General features: G+C 41.8%; 1 protein-coding gene across 1 annotated transcript in view; it reads left to right on the top strand.

The window, feature by feature from the left end:
* si:dkey-32e23.4 (dynamin-1-like protein) overlaps positions 1-19,355 on the top strand; it is an 85,208-nt gene that overhangs the window by 26,928 nt on the left and 38,925 nt on the right. The window contains exons 8-10 of the mRNA XM_060931319.1: positions 2,254-2,374; positions 8,080-8,418; positions 13,254-13,374. Coding sequence (XP_060787302.1) covers positions 2,254-2,374; positions 8,080-8,418; positions 13,254-13,374 — 581 coding nt within the window. The remainder of the gene's footprint in view (positions 1-2,253; positions 2,375-8,079; positions 8,419-13,253; positions 13,375-19,355) is intronic.

The following is a 19,355-nucleotide window of genomic DNA, read 5'->3' as shown; positions in this document are numbered from 1 at the left end:
TCCAATGGTGGAATGGCACTTTAACGAACACGCTGGCCAAGTGGATTGCCCTGGACTGCAGACCGCTATCGGTGGTAGAAGACAAGGGTCTACGAGATGTATTGCAGATTGCGGCGTGTGATCCATCGTTTCAAATGCCGTGCAGAAGAACAATTTCCAACAAAATATTGCTTACAGCCATTAAATGAGCTTGAATCTAAAAATCATGTCTGTGTATTATTTGAACTCTTCACATATTATTTAGTTGCATAAAATAAATGTTGCTTTTGGGGCAAATACGGTAGTGCGATTAATTGAGATTAATTAAGATTAATTAATTACAAAGCCTGTAATTAATTAGATGATTTTTTTTTAAATCTAGTCCCACCCCTATAAATAATACAACAATTTTGAAGCTTAAAACCACAAGCTAGAGACAAAATTCTCTCACACTGCTCACATCATAGTGGAACACACTCAGCAGAAAGGGCGCTATCTGCCCTCTTCTGCATACGCGAGCTCACAGACTTTTCTGTTGAGCCAATGATTAAGTACAAAATTTTAACATCAAATCATTTGCTTTCTCTCAGCTTGTAAATAAGTTGGTGAAAAAGAAAAGTGCATTATGGTACAACCCCGATTCCGAAAAAGTTGGGAAAAAGTACAAATTGTAAATAAAAACGGAATGCAATGATGTGGAAGTTTCAAAATTTCATATTTTATTCAGAATAGAACATAGATGACATATCAAATGTTTAAACTGAGAAAATGTATCATTTAAAGAGAAAAATTAGGTGATTTTAAATTTCATGACAACAACACATCTCAAAAAAGTTGGGACAAGGCCATGTTTACCACTGTGAGACATCCCCTTTTCTCTTTACAACAGTCTGTAAACGTCTGGGGACTGAGGAGACAAGTTGCTCAAGTTTAGGGATAGGAATGTTAACCCATTCTTGTCTAATGTAGGATTCTAGTTGCTCAACTGTCTTAGGTCTTTTTTGTCGTATCTTCCGTTTTATGATGCGCCAAATGTTTTCTATGGGTGAAAGATCTGGACTGCAGGCTGGCCAGTTCAGTACCCGGACCCTTCTTCTACGCAGCCATGATGCTGTAATTGATGCAGTATGTGGTTTGGCATTGTCATGTTGGAAAATGCAAGGTCTTCCCTGAAAGAGACGTCGTCTGGATGGGAGCATATGTTGCTCTAGAACCTGGATATACCTTTCAGCATTGATGGCGTCTTTCCAGATGTGTAAGCTGCCCATGCCACACGCACTAATGCAACCCCATACCATCAGAGATGCAGGCTTCTGAACTGAGCGCTGATAACAACTTGGGTCGTCCTTCTCCTCTTTAGTCCGAATGACACGGCGTCCCTGATTTCCATAAAGAACTTCAAATTTTGATTCGTCTGACCACAGAACAGTTTTCCACTTTGCCACAGTCCATTTTAAATGAGCCTTGGCCCAGAGAAGACGTCTGCGCTTCTGGATCGTGTTTAGATACGGCTTCTTCTTTAAACTATAGAGTTTTAGCTGGCAACGGCGGATGGCACGGTGAATTGTGTTCACAGATAATGTTCTCTGGAAATATTCCTGAGCCCATTTTGTGATTTTCAATACAGAAGCATGCCTGTATGTGATGCAGTGCCGTCTAAGGGCCCGAAGATCACGGGCACCCAGTATGGTTTTCCGGCCTTGACCCTTACGCACAGAGATTCTTCCAGATTCTCTGAATCTTTTGATGATATTATGCACTGTAGATGATGATATGTTCAAACTCTTTGCAATTTTACACTGTCGAACTCCTTTCTGATATTGCTCCACTATTTGTGGGCGCAGAATTAGGGGGATTGGTGATCCTCTTCCCATCTTTACTTCTGAGAGCCGCTGCCACTCCAAGATGCTCTTTTTATACCCAGTCATGTTAATGACCTATTGCCAATTGACCTAATGAGTCCCAACTTTTTTGAGATGTGTTGCTGTCATGAAATTTCAAATGAGCCAATATTTGGCATGAAATTTCAAAATGTCTCACTTTCGACATTTGATATGTTGTCTATGTTCTATTGTGAATACAATATCAGTTTTTGAGATTTGTAAATTATTGCATTCCGTTTTTATTTACAATTTGTACTTTGTCCCAACTTTTTTGGAATCGGGGTTGTATATTTATCATATAGAATATCGCCCAGCTCTATTCCACACTGCCTATGTAGATATTCCACATTCCTGTGAATATCTGATTGTGTGTGTGTGTGTGTTGTGCCAGGTCGGAGGACTCTGCTGGTCATGAGTAAGCTCGATCTGATGGATGCTGGGACGGATGCACTGGAGGTTCTGCTTGGCCGCATCATCCCTGTAAGGCTCGGCATCATCGGCGTGGTCAATAGGTCAGAGTCCAATACCCGCCCAGAGATAAAATATCTAAACATTTCTTTACACTGTGAAACGTTATCACAACTGGCTGTTTTCTCAAGGCTTCATTACCCGCAGTTGCTGAAAACGCCTCAAGGGATAAGGAGCATGAAGAGAGGATTTTATAAACCTGTGATTTGCCCCGCCTTTGTATATGCGCATTATGGTTTCTGTATTTGTCACAAAATCTTGTTTCATTTCAACAATTCCAGAAAAATAACTCAGAATATGGTTGCTATCAACTGAGACACATTTCTAAATTTAAATACCATTTCTTGTAATCGTATTGGACGGGGAATTTTACCAGCATGGAACTGACACAAGATCACCCTTTATTTTTTATTTTTTGTCCAGTGGGTGAGAAATTGATGATCTACAGCACTATACAAAAGTCTTATGCACCCTCTCTATATATTTTTTTTCATACAAACTTTGTTATAGATTTCTATTTTATGACTTCTACGTTATCGAGTCAAAACTTTACAGAAATTCCAAACGTTCATTTTCCAGCACCTCGCCCGGCAGCGCTTATTTTATACCTATATGTTAATAATTCTCAATCATTAGCTGTCAGGTTATAGTCCTATGAAAATCCGTGACCTTGAGCTTGACATTTCAAGGTCAGAGGTCACGGTGCCAAATGGAAGCCCATATGGCACTTCCTATAAGTTGATAAGGGTAAACATCTGTCTACCATCGACCGTTTTTAAGTTACAGCCCTCTGAAAATTTGTGACCTTGAGGTTGACCTTTCAAGGTCAAAGATCATGGTGCCAAATGAAAGGCCATGTGAGTTCCGATATGCTCATAATAGTAAGCATCTGTCTATCGGCAACCGTTTTTGAGTTATAATGGAAAATGTTATTTTGACCGTAAGGTTGACGTTTCCGGTGACCTTGATCTTCACTTTGACCCCCAACATTTAATCAGGTAATCTATGGACCATTGCCTACCTACGCTGAAAATTTGAAGTCAATTGGTGCAACTGTCGAGACGCTAGATTGTTAACAAACAAATCGCACTGATTACAATACCTCACCCCGCTTACTCCAGCGCAGGCGAGGTAATTCAATTGTTTTCTGATACCATGTCCATACAGTAAATATAGCATATATGTTTATTACCGGGGCGGCACGGTGGTGTAGTGGTTAGCGCTGTCGCCTCACAGCAAGAAGGTCCTGGGTTCGAGCCCCGGGGCCGGCGAGGGCCTTTCTGTGCGGAGTTTGCATGTTCCCCCCGTGTCCGTGTGGGTTTCCTCCGGGTGCTCCGGTTTCCCCCACAGTCCAAAGACATGCAGGTTAGGTTAACTGGTGACCCTAAATTGACTGTAGGTGTGAATGTGAGTGTGAATGGTTGTCTGTGTCTATGTGTCAGCCCTGTGATGACCTGGCGACTTGTCCAGGGTGTACCCCGCCTTTCGCCCGTAGTCAGCTGGGATAGGCTCCAGCTCGCCTGCGACCCTGTAGAACAGGATAAAGCGGCTAGAGATAATGAGATGCGATGTTTATTACTTCGTCCGCTACGGTGTAAGTGGGTTGAGGTATCGTTTTCGGTCGGGTTTCTTTGGTTTTTTTTTTTTATTAGCAACAGCTGGACCAATCTTCATGAAACTTTCAGGATAGATGGACATTGGTCTCAAATAGAACCGCCACCATTTTGCGGGTCATCCAGTCAAGGTCACGGTGACCAATTAAATGTTACAGAAAAAATGTTTGTATCGGAGCAGCATATTCCCCAAGTACGGAAGCCGAGAGAGGCCCTTCATATAATCCTTTTTTTTTTTTTATTCACCTTGTTATTCCGAGATAATGACATAATTAATCAGGATCTCGCGAAAACAAAACAATTATTTCATGATCTCGAGTAAACAGCTGAGAAATGGTTCATTCAGGTGCGCCAAGAGACTTGTGATATGCTGACTTTGGGGCTATTTCTCATTCTGTATAGACGCAACTTTGGTCATTAGAATGTCTGGAATAATCGATCACCTAATAAGGCAATATTTTGATCAGGGGTTGACACAGGGAGAGATTGCATTAAGTCTTTTAATAAGGGATCATTTCAAAATTAGTCCGTGGCACCTCCGCAGAAGACTGGCCCGGCTTCGTCTCTACCGACGGAGATACAGTGATCCAGCTGAGATCATGAAATAATTGTTTTGTTTTCTCGAGATCACGGAATAATTGTTTTGTTTTCTCGAGATCTCGAATTAGTTGTGTTGTTTTCTTGACATCCTGAATTAATTATGTCGTTATCTCAGGATAACAAGGTGAATAAAAAAAGATTATATGAAGGGCCTCTCGCGGCTTCCGTACCTAAGAGAGCATTTTTCAGATTAAAGGGGTACAAAATATAATATATACGGTTGCTGATGTGACAAAGTAACGTATTCTTAAGTATTCTATCAAATTTATATACTAGAAAACAGCGAAATATCTTGGTAATTGTAAATATAATACTTTATACGCTCAACCGCACAAAAGTCGCCATTTTTAAAAGACCGTGACGTCAGCGCTACCCACTGCACTAGCGGAACTCTCCGAAATAGAGGAGAGAAGCGTGTAATCATGGCGTCGGGCGCATCAAGTGAAAGCGACAGCTCTGTCGAATCATACGAAGAGATCCCGCAAGACACACTGCAAGCAGGCTATGGCTTAGAAGGGTACCAGTTTGAACCTAGGAGAGGTACTCTCGACTCCGGTGATGAAATAAGAGAAGAAAGCTCGGATGACGGCGAGGATGAGACTGATGCTGACCATGGGCATGGCGAGCGTGGGGCAGAGCGTCTGCGTGCAGGTGACACGGCGTGGTGCTCGTGCGGAAAATGTAACGTGGAGTTGCTGACGAGTCCAGCAGAATTTATTTGCTGCAATGAGATAGGCGCCACCCGTGGACTTGCGAAATCGTCGCAAGAGGCAGAAACAGGTATTTCACACGTGCTATTCCCAACCTCAATGAGCCAACACAACTGGGCACATACATACGTCATGAGTGTTACGCAGAGAAAATGAACGTGCATTCTGATTGGATAAAATTAATATCATGGCGGGCTGTTCAAACTGCGGAAATAGTTTGCTCGAGCTGCTTTCAAAACACGATAACTTTCCAACCTTAGAACAAAAAACTTTTGTAAGTCTTGAATAAGGTTCGTTAATGTGTGTTTTATTGTTATATTTACTCTATATATTGCCCTCTGTTCCCCTTTAAAAAAAGAAATCATAATGAAGGCTGCTGGGTTTTGGTGCAAAATGAAGAAGCGAGTGTGACAGTCAAAGTGTCCAGAAGAACTGGGGCTGGTTCTGGAAGATGCTCAGTAAAACCTACAGCTCATTTCCGCATAAAACTGCACTCACTGGACCTGAGACTACTATTTTTTTTTTTTTTTTAAAGCAAAGGGTCGTCTCGCACCAAATATTGACCTTTCTTTTCTTTATTATGGCTTCCTGCTTACTGTTTATAGTGTTTTTATTTTCTTTAATGTTGAAACATTTCATTTTATTATCTTTTAAGCCATTTTTAGCATTTCTTTACATGTGCCTAAGACTTTGGGCACTGGAACAGTACTGTGTAAGCGGATTTTTTTTTCAGTCTACTTCGGACCAAACTGTGCTTAGGTTCCTTAAGCAGAGACAAAGCCAACATGGGATTTTAAAATCCTTCGTCTTTTTGTAACAACCCAGTTTTGATTTAACTTTCACATGGGTGGGATAACAATATAACTGGACGTTGCTTGTTTTATTTGAAGGCAGAAGTGAGCTATTAGTGACCCAAATCCCTCACCCTGCCTGCTAGTAGCTTTCCTTTTCCACAAGTAGGCAGTATTTCAACAGGTTTTTTTTTTTTTGTAGTTCTATTATTTTGTACATGCATTTATTTCCTTTTTTTGTCATCTGGGACAGATTGTAGCAAATTAATCTTTCCTTTCTAATAATCTTTCTTATTATGTCTTCATTTTTAAGGTTCAGGTTCATAGTGTTTTCAATGGACGCTTAAAAGAATTAACAAAATGTACAACCCCGATTCCAAAAAAGTTGGGACAAAGTACAAATTGTAAATAAAAACGGAATGCAATAATTTACAAATCTCAAAAACTGATATTGTATTCATAACAGAACATAGACAACATATCAAATGTCGAAAGTGAGACATTTTGAAATTTCATGCCAAATATTGGCTCATTTGAAATTTCATGACAGCAACACATCTCAAAAAAGTTGGGACAGGGACAATAAGAGGCTGGAAAAGTTAAAGGTACAAAAAAGGAACAGCTGGAGGACCAAATTGCAACTCATTAGGTCAATTGGCAATAGGTCATTAACATGACTGGGTATAAAAAGAGCATCTTGGAGTGGCAGCGGCTCTCAGAAGTAAAGATGGGAAGAGGATCACCAATCCCCCTAATTCTGCGCCGACAAATAGTGGAGCAATATCAGAAAGGAGTTCGACAGTGTAAAATTGCAAAGAGTTTGAACATATCATCATCATCTACAGTGCATAATATCATCAAAAGATTCAGAGAATCTGGAAGAATCTCTGTGCGTAGGGGTCAAGGCCGGAAAACCATACTGGGTGCCCGTGATCTTCGGGCCCTTAGACGGCACTGCATCACATACAGGCATGCTTCTGTATTGGAAATCACAAAATGGGCTCAGGAATATTTCCAGAGAACATTATCTGTGAACACAATTCACCGTGCCATCCGCCGTTGCCAGCTAAAACTCTATAGTTCAAAGAAGAAGCCGTATCTAAACATGATCCAGAAGCGCAGACGTCTTCTCTGGGCCAAGGTTCATTTAAAATGGACTGTGGCAAAGTGGAAAACTGTTCTGTGGTCAGACGAATCAAAATTTGAAGTTCTTTATGGAAATCAGGGACGCCGTGTCATTTGGACTAAAGAGGAGAAGGACGACCCAAGTTGTTATCAGCGCTCAGTTCAGAAGCCTGCATCTCTGATGGTATGGGGTTGCATTAGTGCGTGTGGCATGGGCAGCTTACACATCTGGAAAGACGCCATCAATGCTGAAAGGTATATCCAGGTTCTAGAGCAACATATGCTCCCATCCAGACGACGTCTCTTTCAGGGAAGACCTTGCATTTTCCAACATGACAATGCCAAACCACATACTGCATCAATTACAGCATCATGGCTGCGTAGAAGAAGGGTCCGGGTACTGAACTGGCCAGCCTGCAGTCCAGATCTTTCACCCATAGAAAACATTTGGCGCATCATAAAACGGAAGATACGACAAAAAAGACCTAAGACAGTTGAGCAACTAGAATCCTACATTAGACAAGAATGGGTTAACATTCCTATCCCTAAACTTGAGCAACTTGTCTCCTCAGTCCCCAGACGTTTACAGACTGTTGTAAAGAGAAAAGGGGATGTCTCACAGTGGGAAACATGGCCTTGTCCCAACTTTTTTGAGATGTGCTGTTGTCATGAAATTTAAAATCAACTAATTTTTCTCTTTAAATGATACATTTTCTCAGTTTAAACATTTGATATGTCATCTATGTTCTATTCTGAATAAAATATGGAATTTTGAAACTTCCACATCGTTGCATTCCGTTTTTATTTACAATTTGTACTTTGTCCCAACTTTTTTGGAATCGGGGTTGTATTAGAAGCAACAACAAAGTGTGTTTTTTTTTTTTTTTTTTCCTTTTCTTGACTTTCTCAGGAGCCAGCACGACTTGAACATTCGGAAAAGCGTAGCAGATGCGTGGCGTGACGAGCAAGCGTTCCTGCAGCGCCACTATCCGTCTTTAGCGTCACGTTGTGGCTCACGTTACCTGGCCCGCACGCTGAGCCGTCTGCTCATGCATCACATCCGCGACTGCCTGCCTGAGCTAAAGGCACGTGTGACGGCGCTGAGTGCCCAGTTCCAGGCGCGGCTGAGCAGCTACGGTCAGCCAGTAGAAGATCACAGCGCCACCCTGCTGCAGATCGTCACCAAGTTTGCTACGGACTACTGCAACACCATCGAGGGCACGGCTCGACACATCCAGACCTCTGAGCTGTGAGGGTCTATAACGTGCATGCACATTTTATACAGTACATTTTATCTTCATATCTCTGAACCAAACCCGCAATGTCCAAAAAATTACTAACAAAGAAGAAAAACTCACGTACGAGCGTAATGTACTGAATTCATGATTACATTCGGTGTATGTCATGTATACAAGATGCAGTATATTTTCTGAAATGGTTCAAATCAGATGAAGGGTTTGAGAGATATTAAGGCTTGAAAATGAAAAAGAAAAGCATATTTTCTTCCAAGTTCAGTGTGATATTTCTCAGGTATGACACCATGTACCAAATCCAAATTGACTTTTGTGGGATGAGCAAGTTTTTGTTAATATTTTATCCTAAATTTGTAGTGGCGTTCTCTCTCTCATCCTCCCAAAATTAATTTTTGAGGTGCTCCTGTATTTGTCTATGGCAGCCTCTGAGTGTATATTCACTTTTAATTAGTGCTGTCAAGCGATTAAAATATTTAATCGCGATTAATGTCGCGACTGTCATAGTTAACTCGCGATTAATCGCAATTTAATCGCACATTTTTGTCACATGAAAAACCATTGTAATTCTCTTACCAGCATAAAGTTAATGGGCTTGCTCACCGTTCGAACTACGGGGGTACTCGGGGGATCCGAGATCCTCTGAAACAGACATGAGATCCCTTGAAAACATGATTTGGGAAATGTTGGGGGGGTCTCTAAAATATTTGCAAAATGATGTTTATTGACATAGCAATCGCGTGTAACGGGAAGCATTTGCATATCCGAAGTGAGCGCGCGATGGAGAGCTGCGCTCTGAGACAAGCGCAAGCACCCCCCCAAGGGAAAAAAAGGGACCCCCCGAAAATATCGGCATAGTTCGAACACTGGTTGTACCAATGTTTTTTTTTTTTTTTTTTATTGCAGAGCATAACACGTCTTGTCACAGCCACTGCAAAGTCGGGCTGGAGCCGGCGATGGGAAAGCGAAACCTAAGTCGAGCACCGTGGCTCTTCGGGGGAGGGCAGAGGACTCTGGCTGTGCGGGGCGTGGCATCATGTCACAGAGCGTTAATCTCGTGATAAAAAAATTATCGCCGTTAAAATTGAGTCAAGTTAACGCGTTAATAACGCGACATTTTTGACAGCACTACTTTGAATGCTTAAAAAAAACAGTGTTTTCAAGGTACAGGGCTTAATTTTCAATTAATGCTTCTCATATACTATATCATATATACAAAATATCACTACCAGATATTTACCTTAAAGAAACTAGAGGTAGTTTCGTAAATATTATCCCCCACTCAAACGAAGATATCGACATGAAACTTTGTATACATATCAACCAACATGTGAACTGGTGCCTTTTTGTTCTTTTGGATTTTTGAAAAAAAGTATTTTTCAAATTTTTACGTAAATAGATTTTGACTTAGTTTCTAAGAGCAATGTTCGTTTCCGGAGCATATATCCAAAACTATTCATGATACGGATTTGAAACTTGGTGTACATGTTAACAAGGTGATATAGATGTGCCTTTTCATACTAAGTCAAGTTTATTTGTATAGCGCTTTTAACCATAAACATTGTCGCAAAGCAGCTTTACAGAATTTGAACGACTTAAAACATGAGCTAATTTTATCCCTAATCTATCCCCAATGAGCAAGCCTGTGGCGACGGTGGCAAAGAAAAACTCCCTCAGATGACATGAGGAAGAAACCTCGAGAGGAACCAGGCTCAAAAGGGAACCCATCCTCATTTGGGCAACAACAGACAGCATGACTATAATATTAATGCTGTGTTCACATTTATACCGGTACAAAAGTGGTATATCTGTATCGATACAAAGTATACCGGTAAAGTTTAGTGCATCTGTCCACACTAGTGAGAAATGTTTGCGGTTTTCTTTCACGGAAGTTGAAATGCGCGTGCGCGAAATGTTTCCGTGGTTACCGAGCAACTTTCTTCCGAGAATATGGCGGATGAAATAACGTGTGTGTGCTTTTTGTTGTCAATGTACAGTCTGTATTTCTGGTGGTCATTTATTCAGTCGAATCGTATAAAATGCGCGAGGCAGTTGAGAAAGAAACAAAGAAAACGAATCTCCCTTTCTCCCTCCTCCCTTTCTCCCTCTTCCCTTCTCTTCCCCTCCCTTTCTCTCCCTTTTCCCCTCTTCCTCCTTTCTTCCTCCCTCTTTCCCTCTCCTGCCCTCTCCCTTTCTTTGCTCCATGTAGCTCCACGGTCGTTTTGAGCCATTTTGACGTTTTATTTACAGCTGGAAAGCACGTGCGTATTGTATTGTATTGTATGAATAACCCGGAAGACGTAGGAATGGTTCATTGCGCATGCGCATTATATTTGTATCGATACAGAACCGCTTCATCTGTCCACACTAGAGGGGGCGTCGTGGCTCAGGTGGATGGGGCGCCGTGCCGTGGGTCCGGGGACCCGGGTTCAGTTCCGGCCCGGGGTCGTTTCCCGATCCCTCCCCGTCTCCCGCTCGTTTCCTGTCTCTGCACTGTCCTATCCAATGGAGGTGCAAAAAGCCCCCCCCAAAAAAATCTGTCCATACTACAGCGAAGCACTACAGTACCGATACTGTACCGGTACGAAACCCATACATTTGTGGGTTTCGTACCGATACAGTTATACCGCTACAGTACCGGTATAGAGATCTTGCAATCACGTGACCGGAAAGTACACAACCGCCATCTTGTCGGTCAAAACACAGCTGAATACTGCTGCACTCGTGTACAGAATGGATCAATTTCAACCGACGGACTACACGGCTAATTTTTCTAATGAACAGATAACTAGATACATGTCTAAAATAAACGAGCTACAGATTTGTGACCCTTATGGCTTTCCGGACGGAGTTTTCACGACCGGATTTTGAACTGCCAGCGGAATACCCAGACGTGTATAATTACCTCATTAACTTTCCCTCGCTGTTCAGTGGTGAAGCACTGCGTGCTTATAAATCTCTGGACAGTTATCTTTACAGAAATTCAGGATTTGTCAGCGACTCAGATGTGGCATCTTGTAAACAAGAATACTCATTGGATGGGTAAGTCACTTAAGTATTGAGTATAGCACTGACCAGCTGATTATAGAATAAGGTAATTCCAAATCGTCCGTCTTGTTTACCTGGCGTTGGAGAGGTAGAGGCTTGGCAGTGGAGATTTGAGTGGCTGTTTTCTGAGCTTAGTCAACAGGCCGGCTCTGCAGCCTCGCTTTTGCTTCGGCTCCCGGCACCGCCTCCTTCGCTTTGCTTCCGATAACAATCCATGGAGACCCCGCTGGTCTCGCTATCTCGTCCGGAATGTTTTTTTTTTTTCTCGTCCGGAATGTTGTGCATGCGATGGAAATCGTTACAAACCGTCATTTTCTGCTGGAAACCAATGTCCAGTAAGTCCATACGGTTGTAGTGGATATTGAAGTCCGGTACAGACGAACAACACGCAAAAATACACACAAAAAACATAAACGTGCACAGGTAGGGAGAGCTTGTAGCCGCAGCTGTTGTAGTAGAATTGTATATAGTAGGGTTTTCCAGAAGAAAAAGTAGAAGTAAAAACAGAAGTAGAACCAGAAGTAGAAGGCGGAATATGGCGTTTGACCGACATGATGGCGTCTGTCACAATCTGGATCGGCTGTGACGTCACATGCAAGTGCTCCATAGTTGCTAGTGTGGACAGGTGTTGCGGTACGAAAGTAGTTTCGTATCGGTACAAAATCCCTAGTGTGGACAGGGTATTTCAGTCCTAACATAAAGTCAGCTTTGTTGATGCTATAAACCCCCCACCGACGGAAACCCGAGCGCAAAACCGTTTACGACAACTGCAGTCCCAAAGTCAGCAAGTCAACTGCAGTCCCCAACCACAAAAGCACTAAGAAATTTGAGAAATTAAAATTTTTCATGTTTCCATTGGAAACAATTTCAGACTTCTTCTGTCAGGTTAGTCTTGGGGTAGGTTTTGTTTCCGGAGCAGAACTTGAAAACTATGATTGGTATGGTCTTGAAAGTTGGTATATGTGTTGATTAAGTAATGTATATGTGCCTTTTGATACTACGAAACGTGAGAAATGTTCATTTTTAGCTCACCTGGACCAAAGGTCCGGTGGGTTTATGCCATGGGCTGCTGAGGTCCGTGTAAAGAGGTAGGGTTGGTTTCCTGCAGCAGAACTTGAAAAATGTGACAAATATCATCTTGAAACTTGGCATATAGGGCGGGGGATATAGATGACTGTCTTCTTGTTGCAGTTTTAAAATGGCTCCTCAGTACATGATGCTAGAAAAAGGCCTACAAACACCCCCACTTCCGTCCCTTGAAATTTTTTTTTCTGAGACAACTAATGACCAGTAAGAGACCTGAAACGTTTCCTATTTAGAAGCATATCTTCCCGATGGAATTTTTAGTCAAATCTGAGGTGGTCAGGTGGGAGGTATTTGATGAACTGACATGGAAAGACCCTTTTATTGTCCATTCATAGATGCATTTAACCGTCACTCAGCCTGCCTTATTAAACTCAAAAATCTGCCAGCTGCAGTCATGTTGCTGATATTTTTTCCCCCCAAAGCATGAATTGAGCATCCTAGTGAGCTGCTTTTTTTTTCATCTCGAGAGTTTGACAGATCCAGAAAGCCACACGTTTTCTCTGTGCAGCTGAGTGAAAATGACAGGCAGCTAATTAGCCGGAGGACCGAGCTCATTACGGCCACTGAGGGAAGGATATATGACTGCAGCCTGTAGTGTACTTCCACTCAGCCTATTGATGTGTGAAGTGTATAACTGACCTTAAGTGCTGTCTGTTGCCACAATCTATCCATCACGCTGTCTTTTGTGCGTCTTTTACAGTTGTGGCGGCGCCCGGATTTGTTATATATTCCATGAGACGTTTGGCCGAACCCTGCAGTCCATCGACCCGTTGGGAGGACTCGCCGAACTGGACATTCTCACGGCCATCCGAAATGCCACGGTAATGTGTGTAGCCTTTCAAAAGGTACCACTGCTGGGTCGTTTTATGTAAATTGTGGGCTTGAGGGGGAAAAATACTTCAGTATTTTGAATGTTTACTGGTCAATTAAGCATACATTTGGTGTCTCTCGATTATATCAATACTACTGGTATTAACAACTAGAGGTACTGTGCCAAGGGCACAGTGGTATCCTATTTCCACACCTTGGGTCAAAGGTCACAGAACTGAGAGAAATGAGGCCACTTGTCTGGACTCTGATGACAAAGGGAAAAGGATATAATACTTCTATGGTTAATAATATTAGTTTAAGTTCCTATCTTTCACCAATTTCTTGATGCAAGCCAGTGAAAAATATGCAGATCATTGATCTGACCGGTCATGGTCACTCCAGGGCAAAACCAATGTTCCCAAATGAAAGCCTATATATGACTTGCTATTTATGTTTAATAGTAACTCTGGCCGGTGGCACGGTGGTGTAGTGGTTAGCGCTGTCGCCTCACAGCAAGAAGGTCCGGGTTCGAGCCCCGTGGCCGGCGAGGGCCTTTCTGTGCGGAGTTTGCATGTTCTCCACATGTCCGTGTGGGTTTCCTCCGGGTGCTCCGGTTTCCCCCACAGTCCAAAGACATGCAGGTTAGGTTAACTGGTGACTCTAAATTGACCGTAGGTGTGAATGTGAGTGTGAATGGTTGTCTGTGTCTATGTGTCAGCCCTGTGATGACCTGGCGACTTGTCCAGGGTGTACCCCGCCTTTCGCCCGTAGTCAGCTGGGATAGGCTCCAGCTTGCCTGCGACCCTGTAGAACAGGATAAAGCAGCTAGAGATAATGAGATGAGATGAGTAACTCTGGCCTTATCTTGCTCTGTTTTTGAGATATAGGCCATTGAAAATATGTGACCTAATATTGACCTAGATCAAAAGGTCAAAACTATAAATATTCATTAAAACATGTTTTTCTATGGCAAAGGAGCAAGGCTAGCTCATAGACCATGAAAAATAGACAAAACTCTTGACTTTTTTGCTAAAGTCTCAATGAATTGACAAGTTCAAGGTCACATAACTCAGTGAAAACGGGTCAAATCGCTTAACTGATGCGAACTATTTTGAATCCCCCCAAATAGGTTCTCCGTACCCAATTTGGTGAAAATTCATGAAAAAATGAGGGAGGAGTAGTGATTTGATGCATAAGTGACCTTTGACCTAATTCTTGCAAAAGGTCAGAGGTCAAATGAGTGCAAAAAAGTATTAAGGTACACTACCGTTCAAAAGTTTGGGGTCACCCAGACAATTTTGTGTTTTCCATGAAAAGTCACACTTTTATTTACCACCATAAGTTGTAAAATGAATAGAAAATATAGTCGAGACATTTTTCTGGCCATTTTGAGCATTTAATCGACCCCACAAATGTGATGCTCCAGAAACTCAATCTGCTCAAAGGAAGGTCAGTTTTATAGCTTCTCTAAAGAGCTCAACTGTTTTCAGCTGTGCTAACATGATTGTACAAGGGTTTTCTAATCATCCATTAGCCTTCTGAGGCAATGAGCAAACACATTGTACCATTAGAACACTGGAGTGAGAGTTGCTGGAAATGGGCCTCTATACACCTATGGAGATATTGCACCAAAAACCAGACATTTGCAGCTAGAATAGTCATTTACCACATTAGCAATGTATAGAGTGGATTTCTGATTAGTTTAAAGTGATCTTCATTGAAAAGAACAGTGCTTTTCTTTCAAAAATAAGGACATTTCAAAGTGACCCCAAACTTTTGAACGGTAGTGTATAAGGGCCATTGAAGATGGCATGAACGAATTTTGTCTAGCTTGTCCTGGTACTGTACCAGGTGGTCCCATTCATAGCCATTCTGACATCATGCATGATATGGAGATCACAGATGGTCACTACTTATGTGTATACCAAGTTTCATCCAGATATCTTTAGAAGAAACCTTTATTCGTCACATGCACACGTCAAGCACAGTGAAATTCATCCTCTGCATTTAACCCATCTGAAGCAGTGAACACACTCTCTCACACATACCCAGAGCAGTGGGCAGCCCAGAGCGCCCGGGGAGCAGTCAGGGGTTCGGTACCTTGCTCAAGGGCACCTCAGCCCAAGGCCACCCCATGTCAACCAGCTTGCCTGCGACCCTGTAGAAGGCTAAAGCGGCTACAGATAATGAGATGAGATGAGATACTTCATCCATTAACAGTGTTGGGCAAGTTACTTCAAAACTGTTTTGCATTATTTATTACTTGTTACTGTCATTTTAAAGTAATTAGTTACATTACAATATTCATTTCATCTCATTATCTCTGGCCGCTTTATCCTGTTCTACAGGGTCGCAGGCAAGCTGGAGCCTATCCCAGCTGACTACGGGTGAAAGGCGGGGTACACCCTGGACAAGTCGCCAGGTCATCACAGGGCTGACACATAGACACAGACAACCATTCACACTCACATTCACACCTACGCTCAATTTAGAGTCACCAGTTAACCTAACCTGCATGTCTTTGGACTGTGGGGGAAACCGGAGCACCCGGAGGAAACCCACGCGGACACGGGGAGAACATGCAAACTCCACACAGAAAGGCCCTCGCCGGCCACGGGGCTCGAACCCGGACCTTCTTGCTGTGAGGCGACAGCGCTAACCACTACACCACCGTGCCGCCTACCATTACTGTATTTAAAATGTAAGGCATTACACTACTATTGCATTACTTTTAAGTTACTCTCACCAAAATAACTGAAAGTATGGATTTGGCAATCTCAATGTAGCTCAAGACGCTCAATTAGCTCATCACACATCCAGTGGAAGGTGATGTGGTATCTGACTGAGCTAGGCTTATGGTTAAAAACAGTAGAATATAATAGCCACAGTGACGGCTCATGGCACAATACAAGCAACAATCATCGCAAGAACAGACAAGAGGTGAAAGTCTGGCAAATTGTGATAGAAATACTGTAACTTTAGGCCTATTCATATTAACATTAATTGAACTGTATTGTATTGTAATGTCTAAAGATATGACAGGGTACAAAATTAGCATTTCTATGCCTTTATTGTTTTCAAGTTTACAGCATTAAGCATAGTTTATGCTTCATAAAAAAAAAAAAAAAAGATTAGCCCTAAGGGATATGACTCCATTTCAGAAATTTAACAAAAATGAACATATTATGGCAAATCGTAGCCTACAATAAAACTGGCCTGGAAAAAAAAACCCACAAGCCTTTTAAATCACAGCTAGACAATGACTATTAGCTATATGAGGCTACCCAGTGACATTTCGAAAAACAGAATTAGAAATAAAATCAAAGTGCTTTTAATGATATTGAAGTGCTTAGGCATATTGGCCCTCGAAGGAAAGGCAGCTCAATCACTTTAGTCTGACTTCCGACCAGAAAAAAAACCTCAGTTATACAGGACAAAAATGTAAACAAACCATCAGCATATCTTCAACAACATACTCCGCCACAAGTCTCCTGACCTCTTGAGGCTGAAGGAGCATCTCCGAGCGGCAGAACGTTAATTCTGGCTGTTTTGTGATTTTATCGCCACTCTCATCCTCCGCTTGCTTCCTTGCTAACTTCATGTTACTATGGCACCTCTGTAAATGCTTAGTTAAATTACTGGTGCTATTTCGGGAAGTGGACAGTTCTTTAGGTTTAGCACACAAAGTGCATTTGACTACGATGTTCTTCACATCCTTATTTTTCACAAACTTAAAGTAATGGGCGTGTGCCCATCTGGAGAATGCGCTATCCGGTAGAGGTCTGCGCGGGACAGAATTTTCAGTCCCGCTCCCGCCCGCGCCCGCATTATGCAGTCCCGCTCCCGCAAAGAATTATGATTTTCAGTCCCGCTCCCGCCCGCGCCTGCCATATTTTGTCCCGCTCCCGCCTGCAAATCCCGCATGATGCAGACGTTCGCGTTATTTCTCACAAAAGTTCCTGTCATTGGCTTGGGGAATTAAACATGCTGAGCTTAGCTGAGCTCTCCACTGACCGATCCTTCATTTGTAAGTTTATTGTTTAGACTCCGACATTCTGCTGACACGTTCCAAGTTGAGTGCTGCATGCGCTCATGATTGACAGCTCTCGCTTTGATTGACAGCTCTCGCTTTGATTGACAGCTCTCGCTTTGCGCACTTGCACTCCCACTTCCGAGTCTGTGGCGTTATGATTCCACACTGTAAAAAAAAAAAATCCGTTGTTTTTACGGAAAAATACTGGCAGCTGTGGTTGCCAGAATACCGTATTTATCCTAATAAACGCGCCCGGGCGCGATGCAAAACATGAAGGGGGAGCGTCAATTTCGACCCTTAAATGACAAAAATCGAACATGACAAAATCATCGGAATTTAAAATATTTATTTTGAAACACATGAAAATACAGTTATATGTCCAAAAAGTCAATTAAACAATGTCCAGCTTGCTTATAAGGATAACATTGGTAAGTAAACTATTTGTAGTGACGTCACAATTCAAATTCTAACAGAAAACGAGAGCGCCCGAAAGGGAAAGCTGAGCCGAGCCGCCTCACGGCTGTAATGCAAATTGCTTTCCTCCTCAGTATACAAGTGCGCTTCCATGTCAGGGAAAAAGAAACTACCACTGCTGCCTATGTAGTGCCCTATTTATACAAATAGGAGTCATTCAGGATTCAGCCATGTTTTTGCTCCGTGTCATGGCTGAATCCTGAATGACTCTTATTTGTATAAATAGGGCACTACATAGGCAGCAGTGGTAGTTTCTTTTTCCCTGACATGGAAGTGCACTTGTATACTGAGGAGGAAAGCAATTTGCATTACAGCCGTGAGGCGGCTCGGCTCAGCTTTCCCTTTCGGGTGCTCTCGTTTTCTGTTAGAATTTGGTAAAGAAAAAAAAAATAAATAAATATAATACCCCAATGGAAAAAACGTTTAAACAGTCTAACACATCAAACACTCAACAAAACAACTTTTGTGGGATAATTTGGTTGATATTCTAGCAAGAAGACAATAACAGAAAGGTACAAGCATCTATTCCACTGCTTTTAAATTAAGAAAACACGCAGAAAATGTCGAGGGTAGTAAAATGACTCTACAAGTGCAATCACGTGCAATCATTCCTGTAACTGGACTCACTGGATACTCTCCATCCTGAAATTAACTAGATCACATGTGGTTTTATGTCTCTGAAAATGGAAAACAAAATACATTGTGTTAAAACGATAGTACTATAACGACACATCGTTGTAGTAAAGCTATAGATTCTTATATAATTATTGTTTTACATTGTCACTTGCAATATTGAGATGTTGTCATACGATAATCCATACATACGGTAAGATTTTATGTTTCTTAACAACTCCTATCAAAAACAATCGTATTCTCTATTTGTTACGAAATAATTTTCAACACGCTCGCACCCGTATTGATATCCGCAGCAGAGTGAATGTCCGTATTTTATACTGTCCATGTTTACTAACGCGATTTCCGGTAAAAAAAAAAAAATCAGCGGTGAAATTGAACGTCTCTGTTGTGGTTTGTTGGATTTAAAGTTTGTTAAATGAAGAAAATGGTTGGTAAATACTATTCTAGCTCTGAAAATCGTGGAGGCGCGTCAAATAGGGAGGGCGCTTCTATAAGGATAAATACGGTAATCCTGTTAAAAATACAGTGAAATGTAAACAACATTACAGAATAACTTGTACATTTCACTGGGATTCCATGTACAATTAATGATAACTAAATGTAAAATTTACAGGTATTCAATGTACAATAATCAATACATAACTGTTAATTTTACAGATATTCATTGTACAATAAAAAAGCATCTAGGAATGAATTGCGAGTGTTCTCGATTATTGGTTTTTGTGGCTCCAAAATGATGGTTACAAGCAATGATCTACTAGACAGATATTTTATTTGATTTAGAGTTTTACGAAATGTGCCGGAGAGCCTCTACTGACATTTTTAAAAAAATTTTTAACAGGGCAATGA

The sequence above is a fragment of the Neoarius graeffei genome, chromosome 10 (genome assembly GCF_027579695.1).
Source record: "Neoarius graeffei isolate fNeoGra1 chromosome 10, fNeoGra1.pri, whole genome shotgun sequence".
Taxonomy (NCBI): Eukaryota; Metazoa; Chordata; class Actinopteri; order Siluriformes; family Ariidae; genus Neoarius; species Neoarius graeffei.
This window is presented reverse-complemented; position numbering and strand designations above follow the sequence as displayed.